This window comes from Amyelois transitella, chromosome 10 (assembly GCF_032362555.1).
Source record: "Amyelois transitella isolate CPQ chromosome 10, ilAmyTran1.1, whole genome shotgun sequence".
NCBI lineage: Eukaryota > Metazoa > Arthropoda > Insecta > Lepidoptera > Pyralidae > Amyelois > Amyelois transitella.
The window spans coordinates 11,138,821-11,160,549 of record NC_083513.1 but is presented as its reverse complement, the minus strand read 5'-3'; the positions used below and the strand labels follow the sequence as shown (position 1 = coordinate 11,160,549).

At 39.7% G+C, this 21,729-nt stretch overlaps 2 protein-coding genes across 5 annotated transcripts; both read right to left on the bottom strand.

Moving 5' to 3' along the window:
- On the bottom strand, window positions 1–21,629 carry LOC106138789 (saccharopine dehydrogenase-like oxidoreductase). Of its 4 annotated transcripts, XM_060946038.1 has the most exons (10): window positions 21,469–21,629; window positions 13,311–13,479; window positions 12,315–12,502; window positions 7,667–7,796; window positions 6,553–6,670; window positions 4,899–4,985; window positions 3,793–3,916; window positions 2,852–3,115; window positions 2,089–2,180; window positions 1–1,346 (listed from the first exon to the last, which is right to left on the bottom strand). In XM_060946038.1, exons 2-10 carry the CDS (start codon window positions 13,477–13,479, stop codon window positions 1,244–1,246), a joined length of 1,275 nt encoding a protein of 424 aa, XP_060802021.1. In that variant the 5' UTR covers window positions 21,469–21,629; the 3' UTR covers window positions 1–1,243. The 4 variants fall into 4 exon arrangements, with proteins under 4 accessions (XP_060802021.1, XP_060802024.1, XP_060802023.1 ...); XM_060946041.1 differs by lacking the exons at window positions 12,315–12,502; window positions 13,311–13,479; window positions 21,469–21,629 and adding an exon at window positions 11,913–12,084; XM_060946040.1 differs by lacking the exons at window positions 12,315–12,502; window positions 13,311–13,479; window positions 21,469–21,629 and adding an exon at window positions 11,309–11,454.
- LOC106134779 (uncharacterized protein K02A2.6-like) lies at window positions 15,598–19,647 on the bottom strand. The gene has a single exon (XM_060946282.1). It carries the CDS (start codon window positions 19,645–19,647, stop codon window positions 15,598–15,600), a length of 4,050 nt encoding a protein of 1,349 aa, XP_060802265.1.
- Window positions 21,630–21,729: the final 100 nt, after the last annotated feature.

The following is a 21,729-nucleotide window of genomic DNA, read 5'->3' as shown; positions in this document are numbered from 1 at the left end:
TAAGAAATTATCTCTTTAATTAATAACAAAATATAAGCATTATATTAACATCAAGTTAACAAAACGCAAATAAATACATCTGGAATGAAAAATTTCGTAATATTCAATGAATATTTTTTTATTTGTTATAAAATTTTGTATTTCCTCTATTTATTAACAAAAAATGTAAAAAAATATATAATCGAATTTACATAAACAATATAAACATACAATATTAATTTGACATTACCTATGATGTAGTGCAAAGATAAAGTTGTATGAAAATGGTGCATGGGAATCGCTGTCACACATAACTTGTATATTTGTTATATATGGCATCTGTATAAAGTTATTTATAATATATTTTTCAGTTATAAAAGCAAGTTATTATTATAGTATAGGCGAACAATTAAATCAAGCTAAATGCAGTAGTGAATAAAAATCTGTGTTTTAACACATTATTCCTCTCAGAATTAAAATAAAAGAGGCAGGAGCGCTTTTTTAACTATTCCGTATGTAACTAAAGCCGGATATACATTACGAAATTAGTGGCTCGAAATTAAATAAAATAAATACATATATACGGGACAAATTACACAGATTTAGTTAGCCTCGATGTAAGTTGGAGACTTGTGTTACGAGATACTAACTCAACGATACTATATTTTATAATAATAATAAATACTTATATAGATAAACATCCAAAACCCAGGCCAAACAGAAAGTGCTTTTCTCATCATGCCCTGGCCGAGATTCGAACCCGGGACCTCCGGTGTCACAGACAAGCGTACTACCGCTGCGCCACAGAGGCCGTCAGAAATTGGTTTGATAAAACTAATTGAACCAGTAATTTCACGTGTAGACGTTCAGTTTTACAATGCATGCATTACTTTTGTGCAACTGGAGTAGTTTTGTGCTGTGCGCATATTTTTTGTAAAACAAATGTCATGCAACTAATTTCGTAATGTAAATCCGGCTTGATCATTAAGAAGCTCATACGTAAATTTTACAAAAAAAAAACGGAACGGGACTTCTTTATTCTTTTTTACCAATTAAAAAAAAATAATAATAAATAATCACATAACTTTAATCCCACAAAAGAGCAAATTTCACGAAATAAATTTTTATGAGAAACATATTTTTTTTTTGGGTGTATCATCATTTTGCGCTATCAGGCACAGTAAGGCTAAAGACACATTGGCACATAATTTACCAAAAAAAGCAGCTACTTTTTTTTTGAAATACGTTAAATACAATACTGTTTTCACTTGCCCTCGAGTATTTCAAACTTGAGTTCCTTTGTTTCGTTGAGATTTTTAATCAGGTTCGTGTTGCGGAAGGCCACTCCTGTGGTCAAGACACCATGCCTGAAAACATTCCCAGTCCCCCTATTTTATCTGTCTGTTTGTATGCGCTAATCTCGGAAAGTTGCGAACGGATTTTGCTCCCGTTTGTAATATTGAAAAGAGGCTTTTCTGAGGAAGGTTTATATCTGTAAATTCTACCCGTGTGAAGCCCGAACGTGTCTATGATATGAGTCGCTTCGTGTAAAACCCCGACTCACCCGATCCAGGATATATGGTCAAAAGCATACCTGTGCTCCTCTCCAGAGTGGTGAGGATGCAACCGGCACAAAAGTCAGGGGGACGAAACCTTAATGTCTAGTATTGGAAAATGTAAAATATCATCATAATCGGTTCAGTAGTTTTTGAGAGTTTTTTAAACAAAACAAATACATTACGGTAAATAACATATATTTGTACATACATACATAGGTACATATGGTCACGTCCATATCCCTTGCGGGGTAGACAGAGCCAACAGTCTTGAAAAGACTGATAGGCCACATTCAGCTATGTGGCTCAATGATAGAATTAAGATTCAAACAGTGACAGGTTGCTAGCCCATCGCCTAAAAAAGAATCCCAAGTTTGTAAGCCTGTCCCTTAGTCGCCTTTTACGACATTCACGGGAAAGTGATGGAGTGGTCTTATTCCTTTTTGTATTGGTGCCGGGAACCACACGGCTACATATAATTGTTTTGTTTAAAAATCCACATTTACCCTAACATATACAATACATATCTTTTTCACTTTAAACTATGACTTACTGCGGCATCTTGTCCTGTTCGCGGAGCACCGTTAAGGCCGAGTAAAGTAACGCCACCACTGTCGCGCCGTACCCAGGGTTCACACCCGACACCTGCAAAATAAAATTGAATAAGCTCCTTATTTTGGGGGGAAATTTCAGAATAATGTCTATAAGAAGAAGAACTTAATACTAAATTACAGTTTCCAAGCTCAGTAGCTACGTCTGCGTGTTCCTATAGTCGTCTTTCACAATTTCTGATTTATCTATTATCAAATATAGTGCCGTGTGGTTTCGGACACTAATAGAAAAAAGAATTGGACCACTCCATTTCGTGTCCATGGATGTTGTAAAATGCGACTAAGAGATAGGCTTATAAACTTGGGATTCCTCTTTGAATCTCAACTCTATGATAAAACCAAACAGCAGAATGCGGCCTTTCTACGGCTCTGTCTATCCCGCAAGGGATATGGACGTGATTTACATAACATAACATAAAAATCACGCCTCTTTCCCGGAGGGGTAGGCAGAGACTACCTCTTTCCACTTGCCACGATCTCTGCACACTTCCTTCGCTTCATCCACATTCATAACTCTCTTCATGCAAGCTCGGCGGTTTCGGGTACTTTTGACCTGACCCTTTACCAGGACGTCCTTAATTAATAGACGTGATTATACATATGAATGAATGTATGTATCAATGTGTGTTTGTATGTTTGTATATATATAAGTATATATGTATGTATATATGTATATATGTACATATGTATGTATGTATAACTCACCCTAGCAACGATCTCCTTATTAGGCGGCGTCTTCTCCACATCCCGCCCCTTCTCCCACCCAGCGCCGATCATGTCGAACCGGAAGTACGAGTTGTTCATGACTTCCTCTTTCGGTCCCTGACGAGTGACAAACCCCCCCGAGAACAATCTAGGGTGTTCCAGTAACAGTTGCCGAGTGAATTTCGTTTTAGACATTAGGAATATCACAATCCCGGCTAGGATCATAAGCGTGGTGTAGAATAGGTTCGAGAGTTGCACGTATACCTGAAAGGAATGTTGTTTGTTTGTTTGTAAATTCTTTATTGTACATAACAAATTAAAAGTAATACATAAAAAACATAAAAAATAACGACGTACAAGGGCGGACTTATCCCTGTGAGGGATTTCTTCCAGTCAACCAGGTATTTCAAAGAAATATATTAATGTTTGTATGTTAAGTTTCTACGTTCATTCATGTTTTTTTTTGATGTAGACAATGCGCATTCGTCCACGATTTAGATTTAAGAGATCTATATTTGTAAGTGTGTAGTGCCGTGTGGTTCCAGGCACCAAAACAAAAAAGAATAGGACCACTCCATCTCTTTTCCATGGATGTCGTAATAGACGACTAAGGGATAGGCTTACAAACTTGGGATTCTTTTTTAAGCGATGGGCTAGCAACCTGTCACTATTTGAATCTCAATTCTATCATTAAGCCAAATAGCTGAACGTGGCCTTTCACTCTTTTCAAGACTGTTGGCTCTGTCCACCCCGAAAGGGATATAGACGTGACCATATGTATGTGCGTATGTACGTATGTATGTATGTACGTGTGTACGTGTGTACGTGTGTACGTGTGTACGTGTGTACGTGTGTACGTGTGTACGTACGTATGTATGTACGTGTGTACGTACGTATGTATGTACGTACGTATGTATGTATGTATGTATGTGTGTTATCACCTTGAACTGCACAGGCCTGTCGCCGTGCGCCTCGTGCAGAGTCCGCTGCGTGCGGTACACGATGGAGCCGTCCGCGCCCAGGAACGGCACGCACCAGGCGTTGTCACGCTTGTGGAGGACCGGCCTGCGATCATTTATAGTGTCACGCGACTGCTCAAAGACAAATTTATAGTGTCACGCGACTGCTCAAAGACAAATTTATAGTGTCACGCGACTGCTCAAAGACAAATTTATAGTGTCACGCGACTGCTCAAAGACAAATTTATAGAGTCACGCGGCTGTTCAAAGAGCTGCTGGAATGTTTCCCTCCAAACAGGATAAATAAAAATAATTTACTGTGTTAATTGAATTTGTCGTGTGGTACCCGGCACCAATACAAAAAAGAATAGGACCACTCCATCTCTTTACTATTGATGTCGAAAGAGGCGACTAAGGGATATGCTTACAAACTTGGGATTCCTTTTTAAAGCGATGGGCTAGCAACCTGTCACTATTTGATTCTCAATTCTATCTTAAAGCCAAATAGCTGAACGTGGCCATTCAGTCTTTTCAAGACTGTTGGCTATGTCTTCCCCGCAAGGGATATAGACGTGACCATATGTATGTATGTATAAAGAATTTATTCATAAAACACCATAACAAAAAGACAAAAAAAAAGAAACAATAATATGTATAAAAATAAACATGTAGTATGGTGCTCCCGAAAGGGTACCCCCTCATCATAATGCTGGCCGTAAACAACAATATGCTACTTCCGGGGGTGCCCGGGTAGGCATTACGGACATACTTACAATGAAAACAAAAAAGGAAATATTATATATATATATATATTAGCCTCAGCCTCAGCGTAAGAGCATCGTTTGCCACTCAAAATGCACATAAGTCATTGATACATGACCGAAGTAGAATAAGTTTTGAACCTGACTCCCCACACACTTTAGCTAGACAACTTAACCTTTCGACCAACGACGCTCTTCACCTCACCACATATAATAAGTATGAGTATGGTCCGAAGGAAGTATGCAGAGATCGTGGCAATTGGAAAGAGGTAGTCTCTGCCTACCCCTCCGGGAAAGAGGCGTGATTTTATGTATGTAAAGGCTCACCGTCTCTCCAGCTTCGGTTTGAAGGTAGGAAGCCTCTCGGGGTACAACTGCTTACGAAGAGAGCTCAACTCGCTGTAATGCGATAAACTGAAACAAAACAATAGACAATTCATAGTCTTCAGTTCATTATTTTATGCACTAAACATTAATAGGACCATTTTATATCCCGTATCACGAAGTTTACCTATACTAAGGAAAGTTAACTTGCCGTGTGGTTCCCGGCACTTTTAATAGAATAGAAGTACTCCATCTCTTTCCAGTGGATGTCGTAAAAGACGACTTAGGGAACGGCTTATCAACTTGGTATTCTTCTTGTAGGCGATGAGCTGGCAACCTGTCACTATTTGAGTCTCAATTCTATCATTAAGCTGAAGCTGACTATTATCTCTGTCTACCCCGCAAGGGAAATAGACGTGATTGCATGTATGTAACACTTTAGCGTTCAAAGTCATACCTAATCGTATTTTTTTCTAATTATATTTATTTTTTTCACAAAAACTTACACGACTTATGCTGGGACGCGGTCATAGCCTATACCTAATGTAATATTTTTAGACGAACTATAGCACATCAAATTTACGACATCCGTGACGGCGTGAAAACATACTAAAAAACTTCGATCAACTATAAACAACTAGATAAACAGTTCCGAGCAAAATAAAACAAAATATCGTCCTCACCTCAATACGTAATTATTATTACGCATATTACTTCGACTATTTGACAAAGTCCTAAGTCCAAAAACAAGTGTATTGAAAATTGAACCTTAAATGTTTTAGAATAAGGCACGCAATCCTTAAAAAACGTAGTTTGGCGTGACATGGTATTAACTCAATGTTTCATTTAGAACAAAGAGGCTAGTGGAGTGGCTTTGTTATTTTAAAATGTTTACCTTCACACACTTTAACATTTTGATACGAAATGCGTTGCAATAAAAATTGTCTATTGGATGTTAGAAGGAGTTTGTTTGGGTGTATGAGTGTTTGAATGTCTGTGATTATGTGTCGATTTGGATGTAAGTAGTTTGTTTTTTACTTTAAAGGTAGTTCTTTTGTTTTTTGTGGACTTCTGTGGCCTAATGATCATCTTGCCTGACTGCCAAGTCGGAGGTCACGGGTTCGATCCCGATTAAAAACTCTTCACCTCGGTCTCTCGCTATAATAGAAATCCATTAATTCCTTATTATGGCGTTCTGCGGAAAACTGAAATACACGTAAATGTATGTATGTTGTTCTGTAAGGATTTACTTGCGACTTCGTTGGCATGTGATTAGAATTAACTAGATAGTCGTGTAATTGATGTAGTATCACCCCCTTACCAAATTTTACTTAATCGTTTTAACAGGTACCATTTTCAGATAACATTACATATTTCCATTCACCTAATTAAATAATTAATCAGCCGAACTAGTATCAAAATAAAAAATCATAAAAAATAAAACAAAGCGGCTCCACAACTTTATGTTCCTAGGCGAGCATCATGAAGCGCGGCGACAAAACTATATTTGTTTCGTTTACTCTTTTATATTTGTTGACCGCAAGAAAGAGATAGGCGCGGATAGTGCTAAATGCCGAGTACCGTTAAGTTTTACTTCAGTCCCTAAATAAAATGGACTATGATATATTCTCTGCACTGAATAAATATAAACAAATACCTGTGCACAAGAGACTCCCAAGTGCCGTAGTTTATGAGGCCGCTCTTCCTAGCCTCGGCTTGGTACTCCGGCGGGACGTATGTACTCATGTAAGACTCCACCGAGTTTAGGGTACCGCCTGGGAAAATACAATATTTTATTACAACAAAGGTAATAGGAGAAAATGCATACATACAGTCACGTCTATATCCCTTGCGGGGTAGACAGAGCTAACAGTTTTGAAAAGACTGAAAGGCCTAGTTTAGCTGTATGGCTTTATGATGGAATCGATTCAAATAGTGACGTGTGTTATAGAATAGAACCACTTCATATCTCTCCCATGGATGTCGTAAAATGCGACTAAGGAATAGGCTTAAACACTTGGGATTCCTCTTGTAGGGTATGGGCCATCACTATTTGAATCTCAATACCATTCTACGAAGGCACACAGCTGAACGTCTTACCAAGACTTTTGGCTCTGGCTACCCCGCAAGGGATGTAAACGTGACGATATCTACACCTACTAATATTATAAGCTGAAGAGTTTGTTTGTTAAACTCTTCAGCATAAAAATTCTTTGCGTTGAATAGACCATTTATCGAGTAAGGCTTTAGGCTATAATATAACATCACGCTGCAACTATAAGGAGCAAAGAAATAATGGAAAATGTGAAAAAAAAAACGAGTAAAATTATTCATCCTTGACGGCTTCAATGACGCCCAAAATAACTATTCCACGAGGACGAAGTCGCGGGCACAGCTAGTGTATGTATGTATGTGTGTCATATGAGTGTCAATGTCATTGTCAAGAAAGATAAACTAACAAGAAACATACTCGAATGTGTTTAATTTACAAATATCCTAATATAAATCATAAATTCCTATATGAAACAGTATGTATGTATAATCATATCATATCAATCGTATCATCATGATCAAATTAAGGACGTCCTGGTAAAGGGTCAGGTCAAAAGTACCCGAAACCGCCGAGCTTGCATGAAGAGAGTTACGAATGTGGATGAAGCGAAGGAAATATGCAGAGATCGTGGCAAGTGGAAAGAGGTAGTCTCTGCCTACCCCTCCAGGAAAGAGGCGTGATTTTATGTATGTATGTATGTATCATATCATTGTCTCACCAGCCAAAGCCTGTTGCAGGAAGATGACGCCCATATCGTTGGGGATACTGTCGAACCCGCAAGCGTTAATTATATACACGCCAGCGTCCCGAGCTTGGGCCGAGTACTTCAACTGGACCGTCTCGATGAACTGTAAGAATCAATACATAATTACTTATAATAAACCAGTTAAAAAAAAAAAATAAGCCGTGTGGTTCCCGGCACCAATAGGAAAAAGAATAGCACCACTCTATCTCTTTCTCATAGTGACAGGTCGCTAGCCCGTCGCCTAAAAGAAGAATCCCAAGTTTATAATAAGCCTTTCCCTTAGTCGCCTTCTACGATATCCATGGGAAAGAGATAGAGTGGCGTCTTTTTTCTTTTTGTGCCGGGAGACACACGGCACCAATGAGATACGGCACCGTTTTTGTCTAGTAATTAAAATTTGATAGAATTGTGATTCAAATAGTGACAGGTTGCTAGCCCGTCGCGTAAAAGAAGAATCCCAAGTTTAAAAGCATTCCCTTAGTCGCCTTTTACGACATTCATTGGAAATAGAAGGAGCGGTCTTTAGGCCAGCAGCCCAAAAAAATCTATGTAGTTTGCCTTCAAATAAAATGCTCAATAATATCACAAACTGGTAAATCAGGTACCTACGTATTTTTTCATCAAAGACCAAAAGAGTTGGTCGAGGTGATATTGGCGGCGCATGCGCAATTGGGGCAACAACGCCACAATGAAGGAGAGATTGCGAAATAAATCGCATGAAACCGGAATCCACATGATTCTAGAGTTTTTCTGCTAAATAATTAACAAATAATATGCTGTTAAAAAACAGTGTTGCATAAATTGCGACTAGTTATCCGTAAAAGGAAACAAGTCACGCGAGCTATCACACGAATGAATGTAAGTAGTTGGACCTGTACTGCATTGGAATTAAAACTGTATCCTATAATAATTGAGAATTTATTTACACAATTCTTCTGTAATAAGTATTTTTTGAGAATCAAATAGTCGCCTATCAATCCCTTTGTCGCCTTTTACGACACCTATTGGAAAGATATGGAGTGGTTCAATTCCAACTTCCAACGATAATTTAAATGTTTTAAATGTTATATTCTGCTAACAGTCTGATAGGTTAATGTCATCGGGTCAAATTGACGTCCGGTGAAAATGCTGCAGTGTAGTTCCTTCCGCCGCTTCTTCTACATGTGCGCTTAGACTTAAGTTATGATAACATCAATAAGTGACACGTATTGGAAAGATATGGACTGGTTCAATTCCAACTTCCAACGATAATTTAAATGTTCTCAATGTTATATTCTGCTTACAGCCTCACAGGTTACTGTCATCAGATCATCCCAACGATACTACCAAAATATGAGCTTAAACCATAAACCAAAAACAACATTTCACATACGATACTTTATATGCACTAACCTATGCATAGGCTATAGGGATAGGCTTACAAACTTGGGATTCTTTTTCAGGCGATGGGCTAGTAACCTGTCACTATTTGAATCTCAATTCTATCATTAAGCCAAATAGCTGAACGTGGCCATTCAGTCTTTTCATGACTGTTGGCTCTGTCTACCCCGCAAGGGATATAGACGTGGCCATATGTATGTATGTACCTATGCATGGAAACTGAGACATAAAAACAATACTTATAACAATGGCTTCCATTTTGAATTGTTTCCACAATTTCCATAATTAATTCACTTTGCATCATCGGAGAATAATTTTCATCAGATTATGACCTAACCGGCGGCCCACGACGTCAAGGCCGACCATACGTGGTACTGGTATGTAACATTTGTGGTATTAATATACCTACCTACTGATGAATCATATCACACTGAACGGCCGATAAAAAGATTATGATAACATCCGTATACAAAAAACAATACTGCACATGCATATTTTGTATAAGTACCTAAAATCAAACGTATATATTTGAATGTGCTGTGTGGTTTCCAGCACAAATACAAAAAAGAATAGGACCACTCCATCTCTTTCCCATGGATGTCGTAAAAGGCGACTAAGGGAAAGGCTTACAAACTTCTTCTTTTTAGGCGATGGTGGCGATGGCTATCATTAAGCCAAATAGCTGAACGTGGCCATTCAGTCTTTTCAAGACTGTTGGCTCTGTCTACCCCGCAAGGGATATAGACGTGACCATATGTATGTATGTATGTATATTTGAATATCAATTATGTCATTCAGCCTAACAGGTGAACGTGGCCTGTCAGTATTACAGGACTGGATCTGGATATGCTTACCCCGCAAGGAATATAGACGTGATTATATGAATGAATGAATTTATTTGTTGCCCTTGCGCACCCAAAGGTTGACTGGAAGAGATTTGCATGAGCGATAAGTCCGCCTTTGTACCATCACTATCTGTTTTGTGCTGTTGTGTATGTTTTACATTTATGGTGCAATAAAGAGTTTTATCTATCTTTCTTATTGTGCATCGTAAGTGGCGAATAAGGGAATAAGCATATTCATCAAGTGCAGGGTCAGGTCAAAAGTACCCGAAAACGCCAAGCTTGCACGAAGAGAGTTATGTAGATGAAGCGAAGGAAGTATGCAGAGATCGGATCGGATGGCAAGTGGAAAGAGGTAGTCCCTGCCTACCCCTCCGGGAAAGAGGCGTGATTTTATGTATGTATGTATCAAGTGCAGCATTTACCATTATCCAATGTTCAAATATTTTGGCATATCCTTTTTTTGGGGACGTGACTGTTCAAGGGTCACGGGGAAGGGACAAGAGCGTCAGCGGTCAAATCGGCAAGGTGCCTGGTTGAAATGCGTGATGCGCAGAAAGACACAGGTTCGAATCTCTTGTATACCTACTTTTTTTGCTATGTCATTGTCGGTACCCGGCCAAAACTAGACGCGTTAACCTGTTTCTGATGACGCAATGTTTATGTTTAACTTGTATGATGCGTATGCGCCCCGATGTTTTTACGAGCTCGCGTCAGATGATACCGGTACGGTATGAAAACTAATGATAAAAACAAAATTTACGAGGATAAAAACTTGTTTATAGCATTAGAACAATATAGGCATCTTTTATCTAACGAATAGCTGTGCCCACGACTTCGTCCGCGTGGAATAGTTATTTCGGGCATCATTGAAGCCCTCAAGGATGAATAATTTTCTCAGTTTTTTTTTCACATTTTCCATTATTTCTTCAATATAGTTGCAGCGTGATGTTATATAGCCTCAAGCCTTCCTCGATAAATTGTCTATTCAACACAAAAATAATTTATCAATTCCAACCAGTAGTTCCTTAGATTAGCGCAAACAGAAACTCTTCTCGCCGTACAGTCTGTAGGGCCCGCAACAATTCACTAGCACCTTCCCCTGGCTGCACATGTCCTTAACAAGGAATTGCGTCGATGGATACCTGCTATATGATACAAGTAACCACATCTACAGAAACTCATAGATTACCTGTGGCTCCCCGCTGACGTCAACATAGTGCGTCTTAGCCTCTATAGCCGCCCGGACCACGGGCTCGCCGTACAGTCTGTAGGGCCCGCAACAATTCACTAGCACCTTCCCCTGGCTGCACATGTCCTTAACAAGGAATTGCGTCGATGGACACCTGCTATATGCTACAGGTAACCACATCTACAGAAACACATAGATTACCTGAGGCTCCCCACTGACGTCAACATAGTGTGTCTTAGCCTCTACAGCCGCCCGGACCACGGGCTCGCCGTACAGTCTGTAGGGCCCGCAACAATTCACTAGCACCTTCGCCTGGCTGCACATGTCCTTGAGAAGGAATTGCGTCGATGGATACCTGCTATTTGCTACAAGTAACCACATCTACAGAAACTCATAGATTACCTGTGGCTCCCCGCTGACGTCAACATAGTGCGTCTTAGCCTCTATAGCCGCCCGGACCACGGGCTCGCCGTACAGTCTGTAGGGCCCGCAACAATTCACTAGCACATTCCCCTGGCTGCACATGTCCTTTAGAAGGAATTGCGTCGATGGATACCTGCTATATGATACAAGTAACCACATCTACAGAAACTCATAGATTACCTGTGGCTCGCCACTGACGTCAACATAGTGCGTCTTAGCCTCTATAGCCGCCCGGACCGCGGGCTCGCCGTACAGTCTGTAGGGCCCGCAACAATTCACTAGCACCTTCCCCTGGCTGCACATGTCCTTAAGAAGGAATTGCGTCGATGGATACCTGCTATTTGCTACAAGTAACCACAGGGTTAAGAAACTCATAGATTACCTGTGGCTCCCCACTGACGTCAACATAGTGTGTCTTAGCCTCTATAGCCGCCCGGACCACGGGCTCGCCGTACAGTCGGTAGGGCCCGCAACAATTCACTAGCACCTTCCCCTGGCTGCACATGTCCTTTAGAAGGAATTGCGTCGATGGATACCTGCTATATGATACAGGTAACCACATCTACAGAAACTCATAGATTACCTGTGGCTCCCCGCTGACGTCAACATAGTGCGTCTTAGCCTTTACAGCCGCCCGGACCACGGGCTCGCCGTACAGTCGGTAGGGCCCGCAACAATTCACTAGCACATTCCCCTGGCTGCACATGTCCTTAAGAAGGAATTGCGTCGATGGACACCTGCTATATGCTACAGGTAACCACATCTACAGAAACTCATAGATTACCTGTGGCTCCCCGCTGACGTCAACATAGTGCGTCTTAGCCTCTATAGCCGCCCGGACCACGGGCTCGCCGTACAGTCGGTAGGGCCCGCAACAATTCACTAGCACCTTCCCCTGGCTGCACATGTCTTTTAGAGACTTCTCGTCGGATATATCGGCGACTATGATCTTCACAGCGCTGAGGTCTTTGTCTGTTAATTAGAATATACATAGTATGTACTCTCTGTCTACCCAGTAAGACGTGATTATATAAAATATAAAATAAAATAAATAAATATATGCGGGGCAAATTACACAGATTGAGTTAGCCTCGAAGTAAGTAGTAGTAGTAAGACGTGATTATATGTATGTAGTACATACATACATATAAGCACGTCTTACTGGGTAGACAGAGACAGCAGTCTAAAAAAGACTGAAAGGCCACGTTCAGCTGTATGTCTTAATGGGGAAATTGTGACTTTTAGCATACAGAAAATCAAGCCGGGTGGTTCCGGCACCAACATAAAAAAGAATAGGACCACTCCGTCTCATTCCCATGGATGTCGTAAAAGGCGAATAAGGGATATGCTTATAGGCTAGCAACCTGTCACTATTTGAATCTCAATTCTATCATTAAGCCAAACTGCCGAACGTGGCCTTTCAGTCTTTGCAACACTGTTGGCTCTGTTTACCCCGCAAGGGATATAAACTTCATTATATGTACGTATATTTACTGTAGTCGGTCGGACAAATGCGGAATGCATCGAATCAAGGTTACGCAGCGCTGATTAGTAGCAATCAAAAAACGATAAACAGAAAGCGATGGAATCTGCCACGTTAGTCTCTAAATAGACTTGTTTATAGCTCCTGGGTTCCGGAACTCTGGTTAATACGATTATACTTTAAACTTTCGCATAGAAACCTGTGTAAATTGTTTTTACATACATACTGACATACTTTTTTTTTTATTGGTGCCGATAACCACACGGAACCAATGATTTCATGTAATAATAATTATACCTGCTATTTTAGAGATCTCCGCCATGATGGATTCCAGCTTGCTCTGCGAGCGGCCCGCCACCCCCCATGTGACCCCCTCATACTGCTTCCCCCCCTTGGCTAGGTGCTCCACCGCTTTCTTGCCAGTAAAACCTGTGGCTCCAAAGATTACCAGGTCTAGACGCGACATCTGAAAAGATTGGTAGGGTGATTGCGCTGGTTTTCGTCCAATTAGCGGAGTTGCTAGCTTTCAGACGTAAAAATAATATGATAAAGTATCCTAATTAAAATAGCTCATATTTGTTTATATACCTCATATAGTCTATTTTTGATAAAAATTAAGAAACTTTTAATTTTAACTACATTGTTTTTTATATAAATAATTAAATGTTAAATGGCAGATTTCACTAGTTTTCGTCCAAAAAATTTAGTTTTCGCCCTGGTGTGATCTAGTTTCCGTCCAGTATGTAAAAAAGAGTAAAAGTGCAATGTTAAATAAAAACTGTCTTTATAATCTTTTATTTAATCAACAAAAATATTTATTCTTCAGCAGTAGATTTCCTGCTTTTTTTATTTCCCCGAATCCATCTATAACAATTAATTTCATAGTTTAGTACCTACTAGAAAAACCTGTACGAATTAACAAGAAAATGTGTTAGAAGTAGATTCCACACTATTATGGACGAAAAGTAATACAAAAAAAATTGCTGTTTAGTTTTCGTCCATGCCATTTAAACATTTTTTTAAACAAGCAATACTGAGAAATTATTGGACGTTAACTAAATATCTTGTCAAATAGCCAATAAAGTTCATATCTAAAGAAAACACATATTTTTTTATAGGTCTGAAAAAGTAAAATGAACATTCCAAATATTTAGCTTGCTGTTTTAGTTTCCGTCCACGTGGACGGATACCAAATAATTGGTAAAATAGGCATGTCAGTATTCGTCCGCAATCTTTTACTAAGATTACTACAAAAACATTGTAAAATAACCTAAACATAATGTTAGTTATACTCTTAAATATCCTTACATGCCAAAATATTACCCAATCTATGTGAAATAGTCATAAAACCCACCACGGAGTGTTCCAGCACCAGCTATTTTTTTTGTATCGGCAATGACGTCTACGAGACATGAACACATGCCGGCCACTGTGTTTAATTTTTTCGAAGTTTTCACTTGACAAATCGGATTTTGTGGTTGTTAGAACTGTTGCTTAAGTATGAAGGATCGTGACAAGTTGCAACATGCGTGCATAGGTGTGTTTATATTCTTTTTATATGCGTTTAAAAGTGAAATGGACGAAAAGTAGAACTGGACGCCAAACCAGCGCAATTACCCTATTTAAGTTGAAAAAATAGTAAACTTTATTAAAACGCCTTCAAAAAAGTTATGTATGTATCTGACTACCTCGTAAAAGTGGCGTGTGTGTTTCATATATCAACATACATACATAGAGTCACGTCTTAATCCCTTGCAGGGTAGACAGAGCCAACATTTGAAAAGACTGAAAGGCCACGCTCAGCTGTATGGCTTTATGATGGAATTGAGATTCAAATAGTGACAGGTTGCTAGCCCATCGCCTACAAGAGGAATCACAAGTTTATAAGTATATGCCTTAGTCGCCTTTTACGACATCCATGGGCAAATGGAATGGTTCTATTCTAAAGTGCCAGAATCCAGATGGCATATAGGTACCTACATATAAAACATTTTATTAAAGCTGACAGTTGGAATAAACTAGGTAGGTACATGTCGTAATTGAAAGGCAGGTTGAACCAAGACCAATTTGTTTATTCCATACCCACAAATAAATGACATGCACCAATAATAATCACAACATCTTTCCCTCACAAAAAAAAATTAACAGAAAAAAAAAATTAAAATAATTTGTTATGTTATGAGTCAGCAACTTAAACAATAATATACATAGAGAAAAAAAAAAACAAGAAAAATAAACATATAACCGACTTCAATACTACATACCTTAATATATATATATTATATATCTAGATTAATGTATATTTTTACAGTTTTTTATAAAGGCTAATCTTATCATTGTAATTTTTATGGGATCACCGCTGATATATATAAGCCCTTTTAAACAAAAATATATTAATCGAAAATTTGGAAAAAAAAATGACTAAGAAAATTGGTGAACATACATACAAAAATAAAAATACTTACATACATTTAATTTTATGAAGTCGGACAATTAACAATAACAGCTTGGGTGAAGTAACATAGTACAATCTTTTATACCAATTTTATACAATTCTAATTTTAAGCTCAGATTGCATTATGATTTATTTTTCCCTATTTAGTTTGGCAATAATAGTGCGGGCCGCCTCAGCCGCCGGTCTGCGCGCGCGATCTAACCGGCCTTTCAAAATATCACCCCGGGAGTCCTCAGAGAGACGCGACCCATCCCCGCTGGTTAAAACAAACGTAGGATCATCTGCGTTGTCCTCACTTTCGGCCATGGACCAATCCTCTTCCTCGTAATGTTCTTGCTCCTCGGGCGTATATTGGGATGGAGAAGAAAGAGCTGCCTCCACATTAATTAAATGGCGTCTATTTCTTCTGTACCGCTTTCCTGTTGAGTCTATTACGAAGTAGGAGCGTGGTTGTGGCGCCCGCGCCTGGACGCGCGCGTGCTTCCTGTCTCCGGCGTCCGCCATCACCACACGTTGCCCAGCCCGCAGCTCCGGCAACGCTCGTGCTCGTTTATCATAGTGCTGTTTGTCGCGGGCTTGCTTGCTTGTGATAGCCTTATAATCGTCACGGTTGTCACGGCTGGGTTGCAGTTTACAGTCGTGAGATGGGAGCCTGGAATTAAGCCTGCGTCCCATAAGTAACTGAGATGGTGAGCTAATTCCATCCCTGGGAGTTGTTCTAAGGTTTAGCAACCCTAAATAGAAATCAGAACCAGATGACAAAGATTTGGTTAACATATTTTTAACTATGTGTACTGCCTTCTCACTTCGTCCATTTGATACCGGATATTTCGGCGAACTCGTAACATGTTTGAACCCCCATTGCTTACTAAATGTAGCAAATTCCTTCGAGGCATACGCTGGCCCATTATCAGTTATCAGTTCCTGTGGGATGCCGTGCCTTGCAAATTGATCCTTCATCGCTGTTATGACTGTCTTGCTAGTAATGTTCAGCAGTGGACAAACTTCGATATAATTCGAAAAATAGTCGACTAAGATTAAAAAATACTTGTTACCGTTCTGAAATATGTCCGAGCCTATTTTAGCCCACGGCAGGCTCGGGATAGGATGTGGCAAGAGCGGTTCCCGCGCGGGCCGCGCCACCCTCTCGGCGCACGTCGCACAGCGGCGTACTGCACTCTCGATGTCTCGAGACATCCCTGGCCAGAACATCACATCCCGCGCATGCCGTTTGCATCTATCTATACCCATATGCCCATCGTGAACTCGCTTTACCATTTCGTACCTTAACTTAAATGGAATATAAACCAAATTATCTTTAAATATTATACCATCGACATATTCAAAACTTTCCTTATACGACCACTGCTCTTTTACTCTTTCATCCACTTCATACTTATAATTTGGCCAGCCATTTTTTATATATCTTATAATTAACTGACATTCTTCATCTTTCATTGTATGCTCCTTTATCATACTCAATTTACTGTCACTAAACCTAACATTTTCTATAAGAAAACATGATTGCTCCGAAATTTCATCACTTACTTTTTGTTGTAACTGTTCAGGTAAAGGTGCCCTCGAAAGGGTGTCTGCAACGAACATATATTTTCCAGGTTTATACGTAACCTTGAAATCGTATCCCTGTATACGTAACATCATGCGCTGCAGTCTGGCTGGAACGGAATCCAACGCCTTATGAAATAGCGTTTCCAATGGCTTGTGATCCGTCTCCACTGTGACATCTTTACGGCCATAAACATATTGGTGAAATCGTTCGAGCGCAAACACGATCGCCAACAGCTCTTTTTCAATTTGAGCATACCTGCATTGCGTGTCGGTGAGTGTGGATGACGCATACTCGACCGGCCGGCCGCCCTGCATGAGCACTGCGCCGAGCGCGCGAGAGCTCGCGTCTACTGATAACAGCACCGGCTCGCGCGCAGAATACAAAGCCAGTACAGGCGCGGCGCACACTGACTCTTTTAAACGCCGCACGGTCGCTTCATGTACTTCGTCCCAATTCCATACAGAGTCTTTTTTCAAAAGGATACGTAGAGGAGCCGCTATCTCTGAATAATGTGGTATAAATTTTGATAAATAATTTACCATGCCCAAAAAACGCTCTAATGAACTCCTGTCTTGCGGATTCGGCATGTCACGAATTGCCTTAAGTTTACTTTCATCTATTTGCATACCTTTGGAGCTAAAGGTATGTCCAAGGTAAGTTACCGTTTGAACACAAAATTCACATTTTTCTTTATTAAATTTAATACCAGCATCACGTGCCCTATTTAATAAAAGCTTAAGCCTCTCGTCATGTTCTGAAATTGAAGACCCCCAAACTATGACATCATCAACAAATGAATCTACGCCCTCTAAGCCCTCTAATATTTGACGTATTTTTTGATGAAAAACTTCAGATGCACAGTTTATACCATAAGGTAAACGTAGATACTGGTATCTGCCATATGGTGTTCCAAACGTACATAAATCAGCGCTATCATCATCTAACTGAACCATCCAAAATCCAGATCGAGCGTCTAATTTACTAAAATACCTAGCTCCTTCTAATTTAGTCGCGATATCAGTGAGCGTCGGCAACGGGTAGTGTGCGCGTCGCACGGCCCTATTAAGCGGCCGCGGGTCGAGGCACACTCGAATGCTGCCATCTTTTTTCGCCGCCACTACGATTGCATTCACCCACGGGGTCGGGTGCGTCACTCTTCTAATAACGCCTAGATTTTCCATTCGATCTAATTCGATTCGTAACTTATCTCGTACGCCCACGGGTATTTTTCTAACGGGACAGACTGACGGCTGCGCGCCCGGAATTGTTACTATTTTGTATTTGCCAGGCAACTTTCCCAAACCTTTGAAAATATCATCATACTGGTTAATATCTATTGAATATAAACGTTTTATTAAGCCTAGTTGTTCACAAGAAAATTTGCCCAGCACATTTTGACAGTCGTGTTCAGAAATTATGAAACGTAATTTATACACTTTATTTTTATAAAACCAATTGATGTAACATGATCCAACAATAGGAATAAAATTGCCACAAAACGATAAAGCTCTCGTATTATCTGATGTTAACTCTGATAAGTTCAAACCCAACTTACAATATGTTTTCAAGGACATTACATTTAAATCCGAACCAGTATCTAGCTTAAATCTTTCTTTTAAATCACTACCATATAAAAATAAAGTCTCATACCATTTGTGGCTGTCCATACCGTCACCGAAATTGTCGACCGTGGAGACGTAGTACAAATCTGAATCGTCAGTTGATAACTCTTCCTCAATTTGGTATACTCTGCTCTTTAACTTAGGACATGCACTTTTAAAATGTCCCCGTTCACTGCACCAAAAACATTGAGCATTTCTAGCCGCACACTTATAGTCTCCGTCACACTGATCCTTCATGCAAGCCCGACACGCACTCCTAGAAGCTGCCCCGCGTCGGCCGCCTGCAGTGGCCGCTCCCCGAGCGCCGGCCGCACGGAGCTGGCCCCGCGGCCGCGGCCGGCCCCAGCCGCCACGCGCCGCTCGCGACGGTCCGCCTGCGCCGCCGTACACCACGTCCACGGCTGCCGACGACGCGCCCCCGTCGGTTACCGCCTTGGTTCCTTCTATCTGCCGTTTTTCCTCTGTAGACATCTCACTAGCTTGACAAATCTTCACAGCTCGTGCGAGGGTCAGATCCTCAGCTCTCAGTAATCGATCACGTATTTTTCCATCGGTGACCCCGCAAACAACACGATCGCGTATCAGACCTTCTTCGAGATGCTCGAATTCACAATGCTGCGAAAGTATTTTCAATGCTGTGACGTACTCATCGACAGATTCACCATTTTCTTGATTTCTTGTAAAAAATTTGAAACGAGCCATGGTAGTATTTTGTTTCGTACCGAAATGCTCATTAAATTTGCTGACCAACTTGTCGAAATTCTCCCGATCAGTCTCCTTTTCGAATTTAAACGTAGTATATACGTCGTAACCTTCTGAGCCTATCAGGTTAATGAGGAGACTGGCTTGTACATCTGTCGGTTCTTTATAGACTCCCGAGGCCTTCAGGAACACCAAAAACTGCTTGTACCATTTTCGCCACGCGTCAGCGCGGTTTGCCGGCCCGCCCTCTAGGCATAATTCCGATGGCGGACGCGCGTGTTCCATAGTAATAATAAAACACTATCACTTTTTCTACGTACGAACACTTAATTTTAGCTTAAAGTCGACTTTTTATACCGAAAATTAATTATTTTAGACGACACCTGACACCATGTCGTAATTGAAAGGCAGGTTGAACCAAGACCAATTTGTTTATTCCATACCCACAAATAAATGACATGCACCAATAATAATCACAACTACTACACTACTACCTACTACTACACTAACTACCCTAGCAGTCTCCAAACCCTAAAACAATGAAATATTCAACCTTTTACTGAAATAACTTATCCAAAATCAATGATTGAATAAGATATTGATTTATTACACACTCACAGTAATCAATTTTAAATTATCTCAAAGATAATTGCGAGTTATCAATTACTTACGTGACCTTGACCTTACTGCCTACCTTAGTACCTACCTACATTATGAAGTTGGGAAATATTAATTCCAAATTTACAAGAAAAATGTAGTTTAGTAGTCAGTTGTTTGTTTTTTTCTTTTTGTAATCCACAAAAATTTACAGTTACAAGAAACGGTACCTAAATAACATAGGCTTGAATGACTGCTTCAAATTAATCAAGGGAGAGGCCGATAAACGTGACATTCTTCTTTTAGGCGATGGACTAGCACCCTGTCATTATTTAAATCTAAATTCCAACATAAAGCCATATAAGTAAACAAGATCTTTCAGTCTTCTTCAGACTGTTTGCTCTGTCTACCCCAAAACTGTTAGCCCTTACGAAATAACTATAAAGCTTATGAATAACCCCCGTAACATGGCACATGCGCTCTACGCGCGAAATGTTTAGCCGTCAAAATAAAATGCAAAACAGCGAATAATTTTTCGCGCGATAAAAACGACGTCGCGCGTATTTAGCTCCGGGGGTAGTAATACATCTTATATACATAGCTAGCTCAGCTTTGTGATTGGTCCCACATTCCTACTTATATTTATTTATTTAAAAATTTATTATTGCACAAAAAAAACTGTACAAAGGGCGGATTTAATGCCGTTTGGCATTCTTTACCAGTCTACCAGATGACCTAACAGAAAAACTACATTATGTAGGTATGTTGGGTTAAAAAGTTTACCATTCTAACCATCATTACTGAGTCCACTAGAAAACACCTTTCTGATTCTTAGTCCACCTAATGAGGGAACCTGGATGGACCCAATAAACTACCATTAATTAGTTAAACACTAAGGTGCAGAAACCTAATAAGAAACTAATCTACTGTATTCAATTAAATATATACATAAGTCGCCTTCTACATCCCCGAGAAGAAACAAAAATCATCATTTTATTGGCAATGGAGATTGCTAATTAATTTAGACAAAAATTAAAATATATAGATAGCTACTTATATATACTACCCCACAGGACTAAATGTCTTATATTTTGAAATAAATACCTAGAAATAAAACCATTCAAATTTTAATGTAGAACTATGATGTAGAACAAGAAATTCACTTTAAGTACGTAAGTAGACGTGAATTGGAGTGCAATGAAATCTGAGAAACTAATTACCTACGTGGTAAGCTGTGTAGACTTGTTAATTTATGATAATAAAGTTGAGGGTAGGTTAGGTATATAGGTATCTCTTTTTTGTTCAATTGATAAAGAATAATAATTTCTAGAACCAATTCGAATTACCTTATTGCCGTCAAAGAATAGATTTTATTTTCACTAAAATATTTAAGACAAGTGTACCAACCTACTTAATTAAATAGGTTCAACGGGTTGAAATTTTTTATCAGACAGAATTAAAGGATAGTGATATAAAAATATTAATGCAATCCGTCAACATTAACTATACCTTTAAAAGAAATCAGCGTATGCTCGAAGTAAATTATGATTTTAATTGCGCACTACCAAATACAATTTCACTGATATTTAAAAAACAGACGCGTTCGCACCAAATGCCGGCTTCCGGTTGACTGTATTTGTATGTCTGTCAGTCAGTCACCGTCAGCTGTGACAATTTGATCGAATGTCGTCACGTGGAAATATCCAGCTGTCGTTCAGTGTTAAGTGTCAACAAAAAAAAAGAATAATTATTTAATATTTAAGCAATTTT

Excerpts from the sequence above, each read along its gene's own strand:
- LOC106134779 (XM_060946282.1), bottom strand. The coding sequence starts at position 19,647 with ATGGAACACGCGCGTCCGCCATCGGAATTATGCCTAGAGGGCGGGCCG.
- LOC106138789 (XM_060946038.1), bottom strand. The coding sequence starts at position 13,479 with ATGTCGCGTCTAGACCTGGTAATCTTTGGAGCCACAGGTTTTACTGGC. Across the intron at positions 12,503-13,310 it reads GGAGATCTCTAAAATAGCAG|ACAAAGACCTCAGCGCTGTG; the intron begins GTATAATTATTA and ends TCTAATTAACAG. Across the intron at positions 6,671-7,666 it reads CCTGCAACAGGCTTTGGCTG|GCGGTACCCTAAACTCGGTG; the intron begins GTGAGACAATGA and ends GTATTTTCCCAG.